General features: G+C 39.2%; 1 protein-coding gene across 1 annotated transcript in view; it reads right to left on the bottom strand.

Annotated features, from left to right (window-relative positions):
* Nucleotides 1-592: 592 nt before the first annotated feature.
* The window catches only part of GOLPH3 (golgi phosphoprotein 3), a 49995-nt gene continuing 36299 nt past the window's right edge, over nucleotides 593-14288 (bottom strand). Inside the window, exons 3-4 of the mRNA XM_066244256.1 lie at nucleotides 13804-13918; nucleotides 593-2463 (exon numbers count right to left, since the gene is read on the bottom strand). Coding sequence (XP_066100353.1) covers nucleotides 2039-2463; nucleotides 13804-13918 — 540 coding nt within the window. The 3' untranslated portion in view covers nucleotides 593-2038. The remainder of the gene's footprint in view (nucleotides 2464-13803; nucleotides 13919-14288) is intronic.

Raw genomic sequence — 14288 nt, forward strand, 5'->3', positions numbered from 1 at the left:
AACAGGTACTGACGTCGGGCCACACATGGGCAGAGCCGGTGTGCACCCTGCACTACAGCGGGCAATGGCAGGAATGCGGGCGCGACGGAACTAAAGACTCCCCCAGAAATACCCATTACTTCTAAAATGTTTTCAAGAAAAAAAAAATAAACCTTCACCTGAAAACAAATCCCAGCATACTGTTATCAGTTTCATTATCCATATTATGGTAAGAAACTATAAGCTAATAGCTTCTGTACTTAATGACCACCAGTAGCGGAAGTAAAGACGGTTATTTTAATGGACAATGTCTTTTTTCACGCCTTAAAGCAGGGGTTGGCACTACTGCGCATGGCCAGCTGCCTATTTCTGTAACTGAGGGCTTCATCAGACACATCTTTGCACATTGACCGGCACTGTCCACAGCAGATTTCATCCAGAAGAGCAGTTGCAACAGACACCATGTGTGGCCTAAAGCCTACAGTATTTACTACCTGGCCTATTAGACAAGCTTGCCAACCATGGCATTAAAACATCACCATGCTATACTAAGGCTAAGCAAAACTTCTTAAAAAGAAAACTCAGAATACAAAAATACAAATGACATACTTGCTCTGATTCAGGCACTTTCAAGATCAGTTTATTTATTATTTCAGATAAAAAGATAGTATACATATTAAGGAATTCTTTAAAATTCAACTCAAGTTATACACCATCTAGTACTTTGCATGAAAAGTTAACCAAAAAAGTTTCTAGATACCTGAAAGCCCCACTAATTAACATGAACTATGGTAATAAAAAATTTGACATTTAATTTGTTCAATATATAGTATTTACATTATGAAACCAATGGTGATATATGATAAACAGTGATAAAGAAATAGTAAAAATAAACTTTAAAAAGCAAAGGTTTATATTCTTACAAGGTGCTAGTTGTCATAATTGTATATAAAAATTAAAACATAGCAGAGCTTTCTGTTATAAAATTCTTAATCATCTGAGCTGTAGTCATTACTTGCTAACAATTTACATGCAACATCTGCTATAACTGACATTTGATTTTTTTTCCAAGAAAGTGTGAATACATAAATGACATTTAAGAGCAGACATTAATTTACGTGGTAAAAAAAAAAAACACACACACAAAAAAACCTAACTGTACTCAAGATTAGTACTGGTCACCAGTCTCTTCCCTAGAAATGATAAAAACTGTAATACCAAAAAATAGCAAAAAGGAGCAGCATAGGCAGAATGCCATGAACGGCAGTTCAAAGACTCCTGGGGCCAATCAGACACATCTTTTCTCCCTCCTCCAATGATGAGAGGTCTATTTTGCAATCAAATAGGGGCAACCGGGTGTACAACTAATTAAATGTTGCAAAACACTCGGAGGCAAATATGGCCAGAAGAAGGGGCAATTTATATATAATTCAAATTATACATAGCATAACTGGAATGCAGCCTGTCCCAAACTGGCTTTGTGAAACAACTGGACCTTTATGGATTAATAGTTAAAATGTTAACAAGCGGGATAACAGATTTATGTGGGAAGCAAAATCCAGGGGGCATTTTATATTATTTACTGTGTTGTTTCAATTGAAAAATAATTTTGCAGGACTATGTATAAAATATCCTAATAGACACAGATATTACCTTTGGTGAGCTAAAGGCCTTTTTGTGATTTGTCTGAATTTAGGCAGAATGAGAGATGTACATGCATGTAGGGGGAAACTCAATCTGAGGTGATCCAGAGGTGTGCCTGCAAGACCGGAGGCACTCTGAAAATCAGAGCACACCAGAAACCCACAGCAGGTGACAGTGAGAATGGCAACAAGGAATGGAATGCCAATGTGGCAGTAACTTTTGTTAAAACAGAAAGAGAAAGGCCTCTCGTACCAGCAGAATCCTGCATACATTTAAAAAAGAAAAAAAGCTACCTACCATTTCATAAAACAAAAGCCAATTATAGTGTTGAAAAGTACAAACTGCAGAGAACAGAAGTCAGTAGAAGGAAAACAAGTGGCCTGCATGAGAGGGGAGAGCACTTCCCTCTGAGCGGTCACTTGGTGAAAGCCGCCACCACCGCCCACAGCACCTCGCTGGTGCTGGCCTTCAGACACTCCACCTCCGGGTCTAGGTCGAGCAGCTGCCGTACTCTCTTGGTGGCTAAGTCATACTGCTCGTCCAGAAGGGGAGCGAAAGCGTTCTCCAGCACATCCGAGGCGTGGGCCAGGTAGATGAGGGCCAGCAGGCGCTTGTCCATGCGGTGAGGGTCGTTCACCCACTTGTCAAGAACGGCTTCCTGGACCTTCTTGATGAGGCGCTGTTTAATGTTGTTGTTGGTGAGGGGGTGTGTTGTCATGTCAAAAAGTAGAAAGTTCTGTTTCTCTGTGGTCAATACACCCTTTTCTACCAGGTTTTTAGCTAACCGTTCCCGCACGTTTCTTAACTGATAATGCAGTTTTAATGGATTCCATGTTTCACCTAAACAAAAGATTCCAGAAGTTAGAAATGATAGGTATTGACTTCCGGTCGAGATGGCAGAGTACGCTGTGCCTGCCTCCCCCCCATGACTACATCAAAATTATAACGAAATTATAAAACCACCATAGAGAGCCACCTGAAGACTAGATGAACATAAATGTTATAACTAAAGACATAAAGAAGTCATGAAGGGACCGGCAGGAAAGGTAGACATGCAGTGGGCTGGTCCCCCACTCATGATGTAGCGATTAAGAATCAAAGGGAGAGGAATACCTGGGCTGTGGAGGTCCCACCAAGAGCAAAGGGTCACAGCCCCACACTGGGCTCCCTAGCCGTGTTCAATGCAGCATAATTTACAACAGCCGAGATATGGAAACAGCCCAAGTGCCCATCAGCAAACAAACAGATCAAGATGTGGTACACACATGCAATGGAATATAGAATGAAATCTTGTCATTTGTGACAGCACGGATGGACCTACCGGGTATTATTGTTAAGTAAAATAAGTCAGACAAAGACAAATACCAAATGATTTCACTTATATGTGGAATCTAAAACATAAAATAAACATAAGCAAAACAAGCAAAGTCATAGATACAGAAAACAAATTGATGGTTGCCACATGGTGGGGGGCTCTGAAGGGATGGGTAAAAGCATGATTAAGATGCACAAATTGCCTGACTTGTGGTGGCGCAGTGGATAAAGCGTCGACCTGGAACACTGAGGTCGCCGGTTCGAAACCCTGGGCTTGCCCAGTAAAGGCACGTATGGGAGTTGATGCTTCCTGCTCCTCCCCCCTTCTCTCTCCCCCCCCTCACCCTCCCCTCTCCCTCATTCTCTAAAATGAATAGATAAAATCTTAAAAAAAAAAATGCACAAATTGCCAGGAATAAAAACAGTCACAGGGATGTAAAGCGCAGCACAGGGAACAGTCAATAATATTAAGCACTGGCCAGTTTGCTCAGTGGTAGAGCATCAGCCCGGCACATGGATACTCCAGGTTCGATTCCTGGTCAGAGCACACAGGAAGTGACCATCTGCTTCTCCACCCTTCCCCACCCATCTCACTCCTCTTTCTTTCTCTCTTTCTTTCTCTCCCTCCCTCCTGCAAACATGGCTCCACTGGAGCAAGTTGGCCCCGGGAGCTGAGGAGCTGAGGACAGCTCCATGACCTCCACCTCAGGCACTAAAAAAAAAAAAAAAAAAAAAAAAAAAGCCCTGGTTGCACCGGAGCAGCAGCCCCAGATGGGCAGAGCATCACCTCCCTGGTAGGCATTCGGGGTGGATCCTGGTTGGGCACATACAGAGTCTGTCTCACTGCCTCCCCTCCTCTCACTGAATTTAATAATAATAATATTGTAATAACTATGGATGGTGTCAGAGAGGTACTAGGCTTATTGGGGTGAGCATTCCATAAGGTACATAAATGTCTAATCACTATAACATACACCTGAAACTAATATACTAAAGTCAGCTATAATTGAAAAATTTTTTTAAATGGTAATTATCTAATTTTATAAAATTTGACCCTTTTTTTCCTGCTCCAGATAAGTAGAATAAAATACACTATGTTTTCTTGTCTTTCAATCATGAACCCCGAGTGGCAGGCCTTTGGATTCTAAGCACCTGGAACATTTTCAGGCACAGTAGTTACTCAAAAGAACTAAAAGCAGTGTTTAAATCAGTTACCCTAATGTGGAAATAAGCCAAATATTAAATTCTGTTTGGTCTCTCTTTTGCTGTTATCAAAAAGCAGCCAACAGCATAGTAAGATGCTTATTTTCGCCTGACCAGTGGTGGCACAGTGGATAAAGTGCCGACCTGGAAACACTGAGGTCACCAGTTCAAAACCTGGGCTTGCCTGGTCAGGGCACATATGGGAGTTGATGCTTCCTGCTCTTCCCCCCTTCTCTCTCTTTCTCTCCCTCTCTCCTCTCTAAAATGAATAAATAAAAATAAAAAAGATGCTTATTTTCTATGAAACACTAATCTGCAACAAATAGACCAAAAAAAAAAAAAAATTCTGATATACTATTCCTGAAATTGCAACTACATATACCTAGCCTATAAAGCTAGAAAAGCTATTCTTCAAAGACAAATAATAAAACTTATTTTTGAAGCACAAATAATTTTCACCATTTTAATCTTGTCATATATACACATTTTCTTGTGAGACAGAAATATTTAAAATAAAACCAAATTATCAATAAAATAGTTTCTCTATGGAAGACTAGAAAAAAGCAACAAAATATTGCTCTTGTTCGTCTTTAACTATAAGGTTGAAATTTTATAATGCTGAGAGAAAACTTTAAACTGTACTTTCCACTATATTAACCATATGGGGCTATTAAATTTAATAAAATTTCACTTCCTCAGGTGAACTAGCCACATTTCACGTGATCAATAGCCATGTGTGCCCAGTGGCTACTGACCAGACATCCCAGAAATAGAACACTTTCACTGTCACAGAAAATTCTGGTGCACAGTGCTGTCTTAAAATCTATTACTATTCGGTTGGCCATTGACAAAATTATTTCAGTGAGTTAACACTAAAGAGTATAGGGAGGGCTATGACAGAGTAATCAGTCCTGGGCTTGCCCTCTGACCTTAAATAAGAAATCTGGATAAGATACATGAAACAACTGCTTTCAGCTATTAGTCAAAAGGCAGCCCATGCTGTGACCCATGAAGAAACTTAAGTGAGCCCTTCTATTGCCCAAGTTTTCTATCTAACCGCACATTCCAGGAAACAGGAGGATAGAAGACCTAAAGCAGAACACAGTAGTCACGCTGGGTTAAGAAGGCAAAGATCAGAGGCTACAGCAACTGGAATATGAAAGGCAGAATACTGAAGAAGAAAGAACTGTGCAGAATAAGCTCTGGAAATCTGCATGGTGTTCCCTTGAAACTGGCTGAACACAAAGCCAAGCATGTGAAGGTGAGAAACTTCACAAGACTAGGCAAAAAAAAATGACCTGCAAGTTTAAAATGAACAGGGCTAAAAAAAATTTAACTGCCAACTAGCCCAGTGGAAAGGCTCAGTGAATACCAAAGACATTCAGATGGGACTTCAGAAGACTCACACTTTCATAGCAGGACTGAACTAGCCACTGAGTAAAAGGCTACTCTAGACCTGGCCTAACAAAGTTTAAAAGCAACACAATCCACAAGTAACTTAACTACCTATTGAAACAAAATTCAACTCTCTATAAAGACAACAAAATTCAGCACTCAACAACAGTGTTCACAATGTCCATCATCCAAAAAAATTTCTAAGCCTGTGAAGATGAAAAATGTGACCCAGAACTAAACGAGTAAAAAACAGTCAACCAAACCAGATATAACACAGAAATGGCAGACAATGGACTTAGCAGACAAGGGCTTTAAAATGACTACTATAAATATCTAAATAATTTAAAGGAAAACATGTACATAATAAAGAGAAAGGGGCTACTTTTAAAAATGAATAAATGGCCTGACCTGTGGTGGTGCAGTGGATAAAGCGTCGACCTGGAAATGCTGAGGTTGCTGGTTCGAAACCCTGGGCTTGCCTGGTCAAGGCACATATGGAGTTGATGCTTCCTGCTCCTCCCCCCTTCTCTCTGTCTCTCTCTCTCTCTCCTAACTCTCTCTCTCTCTCCTTTCTAAAATTAATAAATAAAATAAAAACAAAAATTAAAAAAATGAGTAAATAATCTGGAACTGCTATTTTTCATTTTGTGATTCACTCTGCAAAGTAGGAATGTAAAAAAAAATTGTCCAGTACCGTAGGTTGGATACCATGAATTACTATTAAACTGATTTCATCACCTGCATATAAAGAAAACATACTTATTCCAATTTTAAAAATCCTGGCAAATTAGCTTCCACAAAAATCAAACAATTGTTGCATTCAATTTCCTTGGTAACTTCAAGGAGAAGAGCTAATATATATTTGGAGGCCCTATTAGATATTAAAACCTAATCATATAAAAGAAAAACATAACTCAGTAGTGAATAAAAGTCTTATTTCAATTTCTGGTGTCAAACAAACCCATAAGTATATTTAATATTATGAAGTTACTTGATAAAACATTATAGCCTAATAGGTTGTAACAGTAAGCTCTGGAACCAGACTGGTAGATACGAATTCCAACCTGGTCATCTCCTAGCTATGAGACTTTGGGCAAGGTTCCTTAACCTATTTCTGCCTGTTTATCTGTAAAGTGGAGATAATTATATTTAGCACACAGGATTGTGAGGATTAAATGAGTTAAAAGACATATCAAGTTCTAGGCCCTGGCCGGTTGGCTCAGTGGTAGAGCGTCGGCCTGGCGTGCGGAAGTCCCGGGTTCGATTCCCGGCCAGGGCACACAGGAGAGGCGCCCATCTGCTTCTCCACTCCTCCCCCTCTCCTTCCTCTCTGTCTCTCTCTTCCCCTCCCGCAGCCAAGGCTTCACTGGAGCAAAAGATGGCTCAGGCACTGGGGATGGCTCCTTGGCCTCTGCCTCAGGTGCTAGAGTGGCTCTAGTCTCAACAGAGCGACGCCCCGGATGGGCAGAGCATCGTCCCCTGGTGGGCGTGCTGGGTGGATCCCGGTCGGGCACATGCGGGAGTCTGTCTGACTGCCTCCCCGTTTCCAGCTTCAGAAAAATACAAAAAAAAAAAAAAAGACATATCAAGTTCTTAGAACAGAGCATGGGATATGGTAAGCTCTCAAGAAATGTTAGCTATTATCCATGTGCAGAATCAGCACTTTGGCACAAAGAATATACCATATTTATAACTGTCTAAAAAAGATCACGTTACATACTGAAAATAAAAAATTGTGGAGAAATCTGAAACCAAATGAAGGAAAAGGACTCATAACTAACTACACTGGCTAGAATAATATGCAAAGAGAACTATAAAAACAGTATGAACAAAGTACCCAGAGAAATAATAAATCACTCAGGCTTAATGTTAAGGGGTATTTCTAGGAAAGTTACAGGAGAAAAACTGTTAAAGCTTAATCTTGAAATCCAGCAGGATTTGACACCCTATGAAAGGAAAGGAGCCTGTATTTCAGGCAGAAGAAATCAAGTGGACTGGCAATAATGACATGCAGAACTGCAATTGTAACAACCCACCATCTCCCCAACAAACGCCTGCCTGCACCTTTCCCCCGGCAGACCAGACTGGGCTTTGTACTGTTTCCGAATGTCACTGGAAGATGGTAGGCAGCCTAAGTCACAAGGCTAGAATTGGTTAGGTTGTTTTTTCTGATATTCTCAATTAACTTTTGGAAATTTAAACTAACAAACATAAATTACTCAATAGTCAAATTTAAGTAAAAGCCTATAAAAACCTACACTTCAATTCTAAGATAAATTAACTATGCTTATAATAATATATCAATTATCAAAGAGATATTCCCTAGCTTCACCAAACAGAAAGGTACTCTAAGCCTCAGAGAATATCTTGGCCATCTATTCCCAAACTGGTGATGGTGGACTGGGGCAGGGGGGTTGTTAAGATTATTCTAAGAAACCCATAGTTAAATTTCTCTCTGCAGATCTAAAACAAATATCCCCTTAATGCTTCTACACAATGATTTTTTTTCTTTCTCATGGGAAATAAATGGGATTAGCAATTTATGACTATCTAGTGTATTAAAGTCATAATAAGGTTTATCTACAACTTATGCACTATTAAATCTTATATATTGCAACCAATGGAACAAGTAATGCTTACAAAGTTGCTGTAAGAAATTTCTCAATTCCAAAATACGCTAACTTAACAGTTTTTAGTGTTGCTACTAAAAATGAGAAGAGCCTGAACACAGATAGACTCAGCTTCAAATAAGGTGTTCCATTTATCACTAGACCTTCCTATGGGCAATCACTTCTGCCTGGAGGAAGTAATAAAAAGGGACTTAGACATCATCTTCTTTTGTAGCAATTGCCTGGAAAAGGGCAAACCTTGTGTGCTCACTTCAACTATGTTTATTCAGACCTCCTGGGTATTTGAAAAAGTAAAAAATCTGATAAGCAGAGGCTGAAACAGTACAGCATGCAAATGTTGTTTAATATTATTTTTAGCGCCCCCAATAAAATAGATAAGTGGTCAGTATCTTGGTATCCTGAGATTTCTGCTTTTTATTTTAAAAGAACCAAATTAAGCTAAATACAAAGAATAAAATCACCCCTGAGATTAACCTACTTTTAAGAATCCAGTATAAACTGGGGTGAAAGGGTAGTTCAATGAATAAAGAAAAGATACAATAAAGGTTTAACCTACATTAGCTACTCAAGATTTAGCTGATTTTTTTTTATTCATTTTAGAGAGGAGAGGAGAGACAGAGAGAGAGAAGGGGGGAGGAGCTGGAAGCATCAACTCCCATATGTGCCTTGACCAGGCAAGGCCAGGGTTTTGAACCGGTGACCTCAGCATCCAGGTCAACGCTTTATCCACTGCGCCACCACCGGTCAGGCTTAGTTGCTTTAATTTAAGCAGAATATTAAATATCTTTTAAATACTTGTAATAAATGATACATAAATAGTATTAAACATTCTTTATTTTACAATGTTACTGTGATTCATATCATTATTCATCAGTCTGTAAATTATTCACTATTTGACGAGACTTTACTAAGTTATATAAATTTAAAATGTACACAATTTATTCATTTTTTTGTAAAGAAACTATGAGAAGTATATACAGAGCAAGAGTTCTTCAAAGATCATGTCCTCTGCCCAACAATTACTTCAGTGAAAATGTCACACTGACAACTACCTACATAATTTCACTACAAAAATGTCCATCTTCCTTGACATCCTATTACAAAATTAAAAGCACTGTTCATAAATTTGGCAGGCTAGTGACACCTTGTGACCAAAATGATCAACTACATGTCCCTAGACTTCAGAAAGCCAGTTTATTCTTAAAAACAGAAGCTGTTAAAGATTTTTAAGTCTTTTGCCTCAAATATACATATATTAATTTTTAAATTAATGAGCTATACATAAATGTTTACAGTATGTCACTTGGTTTAGCATGTATGATGCATACTGTAAGTATAATTTTATATAATTAATAACCCCTGTGTATCCCCTTCCAAGGTAAAGAAGAAAACTCTGTCAAAACCTTAGATGTCTCCTGCATCCTTCTCTGCCTCAGAAGTAACCACCAGGCCAACTTGTGTAAAACATTCATTTTCTTTACCACCTACCTAAGATCAGTACGATACATACATAGTTCTGAAAACCAAGTCGTGAACAGACTTAGTGTAAGAATAGGACCGCCATTTTACCCACCTCCCATCCCTCTGAACAGGAACACTTCTTTCTGTCTCACTGATCCTTTAAAGCAGGGGTCTCAAACTCGCGGCTGTGCAGCCCGCCCACCAATTTTGTGCGGCCCGCAGAATAATCAAACTTCGTGGATTAATCTGTGGGCCAATCTGCGGGCTGCACAAAATTGGTGGGCGGGCCCATGCGGCCCGCAAGTTTGAGACCCCTGCTTTAAAGGCTTCAACCAAGTTTCACGGCCTCCCCCACGACAACACTCCCTAGGATTCCTCTTTTCTCCCAGCCACTTCCCTTTCAGAGAGCTCTGCCGTTAAACTCCAAGCTGTTATCAAGTAATGAGAAATTCACAACTGTTCCCCAAATGGAATTTAAGATTCTTTCAGTCTGAAGGTACATCCATTTAAGTTTCATAGCACATATGTTAGTAGGATTGCTGTAATAACTAGCATTTGATAACATTCATTATCTTGAAGAAACTGAAAATTTTTAAATTTACAAATCAGCAAGCTGGCCACAAAACTTAACAACACTTAAAAAGCATTCTGCTGGTAAGTGTTATGTTGTGTACACTTTACCACAATAAAAAAAAAAAAACTTTTTAAAAAAGATCAAGCTGCTATCAGTACTAGATGGTAAGGAGATGTTTCCGTAATTTAAAAGAAATGGACTTTTCTCTCCTTCTCCCACCGGGGTGCCCTTCCTTTAGGCTGAAATAGTGTATGTCAAGAGACATGCACCTAAAGTTGCCCCAGGCAATATTCTGGCATTCGCAACCATCCTACATTTCATAGAATATTGTTTAAACACAAAACTTGCTAAGTATTAGCCTCACAGCTTACTCAAATTCCTAATTCAAATGGATACTCTGTTTTACAAAACCTTACTGTATTTAAGTACTTGTAAGAAAAGCTTACCCACTCTGACATCTTTTCATTCCTCAACCAGGTAAGAACAGTGCACCATCAGCCCAAGTTAAGAACCAAGTTCAGTTAGCATTTAAATTGAGCACTAAGCCTGACCAGATGGTGGCACAGTGCATAGAGCGTCAAACTGGGATGCAGAGGAGCCAGGTTCGAGACCCTGAGGTCGCCAGCTTGAATGTGGGCTCATCTGGTATGAGCAAGGCTCACCAACTTGAGCCCAAGGTCCCTGGCTCGAGTAAGGGGTTGGTCTGCTGAAGGCCCATGGTCAAGGCACGTATGAGAAAGGAGCCACAAGAAACTGGTGATTGATGCTTCTCATCTCTCTCTGTTCCTGTCCCTCTCTCTGACTCTCTCCCTGTCTCTGTCAAGGGGGGGGGGGGTGTTTTATAAATAAACTGAGCACTGAATAAGCTACATTCATAAAGTATTACATAATAGATAAACTTAAAAAGTATATAACCACCTTACATGTTAAGATTCCACCTCCCTGCATGTCACACTAATGAACTTAAGTGCAATTTAAGGTACTTAACTGTCAACAGAAATCTGGCGGTCTAAGATATGTTACTGAAACCAAAGCCCAATGTGCCATTAGCACACGTTGTTAGAAGGAGATCGCTGGTGAATGGCACAACTGAATACATAGTGCTAAGTGACACCAAACTGGATATCAACATTAAGGCAATACCCACTATATTACTGTATTCCATAAAAAGAACTTTAGCACTGTGACTTATGCACCAAAAAAGTAACCAAAACTCTGAGAAATTCCTTTTGTCCAGTTGAGAACCTAATTACAAATTCTAATTTGCAATAACAGAAGTGGTCATCAATGGCAGCAGAACATGAGCTCGACCAAAGGCTGTGGAGGCCTGTGCTCTTCAAAGCATGTGCAAAGACCCAGCAGGGCCCGGTTAGGAGTTACTAGCACTGCTACTCTTTTCTAAAATAGTTATACTTGCTAATACTTAACATATGGAGTTAACATTCATCTCAGTCTCAGAGGCCACATGCTGCCAGCAGGCATAAGTGGAAGAAGGCTAACCAGAGGGCACAGCAACATACACTACTGCTATGTGTTGAGTAAGTGGATTTGTGAATAATATTACCCAGTTTTAACCAAACAAATCCTCATCAAATAGGCAAAGTAATTTTAAGATTCTTGCAAAAGAAATTATTAAAAGGTCTGACCTGTGGTGGCACAGTGAATAAAGTTCGAATCCCTAGGCTTGCCTGGTCAAGGCACATACAGGAAGCAACTACATACTATGAGTAGATGTTTCCTACTTCTCCCCCCTCTTTCTCTTCCTCTCTCCAAAAATCAATAAATAAAATCTAAAAAAAATATTAAGACATCACCAATATCACAAGCATAGAAAAGAGAAAGAGTAGTTTTCTCATTCAGTGAGGTAAAAACTTTATCAGCAGATCTACAAGAGGATAGTCAAAAACAAATTTTCAAAATTATCAAAATAACCTGTGAATAACTGTTTTCTATCAAAGAGAAGAATGAGCCCTGCCCTAAATGTAAAGTACTCTTTATTGCTCTATTAACTAAGAATATAGTGTGTGTATTTAATTTTTAAATAAACATGCAAAACTCAAAAAACTTTAATAGAACATTCTAATACGTACTATTATATTAGAAACTGTGTTAATTTATAAGTGAGAAAATTGACATGTAATTACTACCAATCTGTGACAAAGTCCACATGTGTTTAAAACAGTTACTCCAAGCCACAATGTTTGAACATGAACTGAAAGAACACCACGCGTATTGCAGAGCCTTGAACAATGCATGGGGCAGGGGCACTGACCCCAGGCAGTTGAAAATCTTTATGTAACTTCTGACTCCCTCCAACTTAATTACTAATAGCCTAATGTTGACTGGAAGTCTTACTAATAACACAAAGCCCATTAACACATTTTTATATGTTATATATATTATACACTGTATTCTTACAATCAAGGCAGAAAAAGAAATGTTATTAGGAAAGTCATAAGAAAGAAAAATTACTTTTACAGTATTTATTAAAAACAATCCACATATAAGTAGACCCATGGAGTTCAGACCAATGTTGTTCGAGGGTCAGTTGTATGCAGAAGTATGTTTTCTGTAACAGAGAGGAAGAACAAGATGACTTAGGTTCTATACTGGAGGAGCTCTAGCTGAAAGATCAGAAAAATACACAAACAATATAAATATAGTAGTGATTAGTGCTGTCAATCAAATATTTCAGGTTCTTCACCATCATGCTTTTCTGTCTCCTGACACTTAGGGAGGCCAGTGACTTGCTCTGACCAGTAAGACCTGAACCATGTGTCATTTCTGAGCAGAAACTGAAGAGCCTGCGAGATCTGCCACACTCTTCTTCCCTTCACTACAGTGACAAACAGACAATGCTCCAGACCAGGGGTCCCCAAACTTTTTACACAGGGGGCCAGTTCACTGTCCCTCAGACCGTTGGAGGGCCGGACTATAAAAAAAACTATGAACAAATTCCTATGCACACTGCACATATCTTATTTTAAAGTAAAAAAACAAAACGGGAACAAATACAATATTTAAAATAAAGAACAAGTAAATTTAAATCAACAAACTGACCAATATTTCAATGGGAACTATGCTCCTCTCACTGACCACCAATGAAAGAGGTACCCTTCCAGAAGTGCGGCGGGGGCCAGATAAATGGCCTAAGGGGGCCGCATGTGGCCCGCGGGCCGTAGTTTGGGGACCCCTGCTCCAGACAGCGGCAGTTCCATCTGCCTGCTGCCTGCCAGACTGAGAATGAAGTGGCCTGTGACTGACCAACGGCCAGAGTGAGAAATGAATTCCTGTATTAAGCCACTGAGGTTGGCGGTTGTGTGCTACTACAGTGCAATCCAGCCTACATGAATAAGGCAGCATGCGCTAATTGATAAAGAATAAAGGGAGCACTAAGGGACATTACATCTCGTTCAATACTACTCAGTCTTATTAAATGACATGAAATTTTAAACGCCACTATTTCCCCTATTCAGTGACTGATAACTTAAAACTTGGCCTACATAACTAAACAAACTCTTCTCTATTTTTGAAAAGGATTTTAAACTTTCACAAAGAGCTTTTAAAACAGAATTCCATTTGAGTTCGTACACAGAAACTTACCACTGAGTAATTCAATCCAGTTCTGGACTGTTTCCGGAGGCTGCGTCTCCTTAACATGCTTTAGAGCTTCGTCAAGAAGAACATCTCCTGTTGGAGCGTCGGACTTGCAGATAACCTACAATGTAAGCAGGAAGAATGACACGACCCACTGATTCCTTTCCTCTAGATCTCTTTAAATGAAAAACAAACAATTATGCAAATAATTCATTATGGCCAAAGCCCCAAGTGCACATGCAGTTCAGATTTCTATAAGTAAGAAAATTCAGTATTTAACGTAACCAGATTAGCTACAATCATGAATGAAATAAGCTTCATTAGGAAACCAAAATGCTAGAACAGTTATACTAACTTTAATTCCTTTCATTACTAAACCTTGGGCTATGTGACCTAGAAATTCATTTTTTAAACATTTATTAGTTCCAGTAACAGCCTCAATTTTATGTAAAAATTCAATATATGATAAAACTGGCATTGTACATTGGTAG

Source organism: Saccopteryx bilineata, chromosome 1, assembly GCF_036850765.1.
Source record: "Saccopteryx bilineata isolate mSacBil1 chromosome 1, mSacBil1_pri_phased_curated, whole genome shotgun sequence".
Lineage (NCBI taxonomy): Eukaryota > Metazoa > Chordata > Mammalia > Chiroptera > Emballonuridae > Saccopteryx > Saccopteryx bilineata.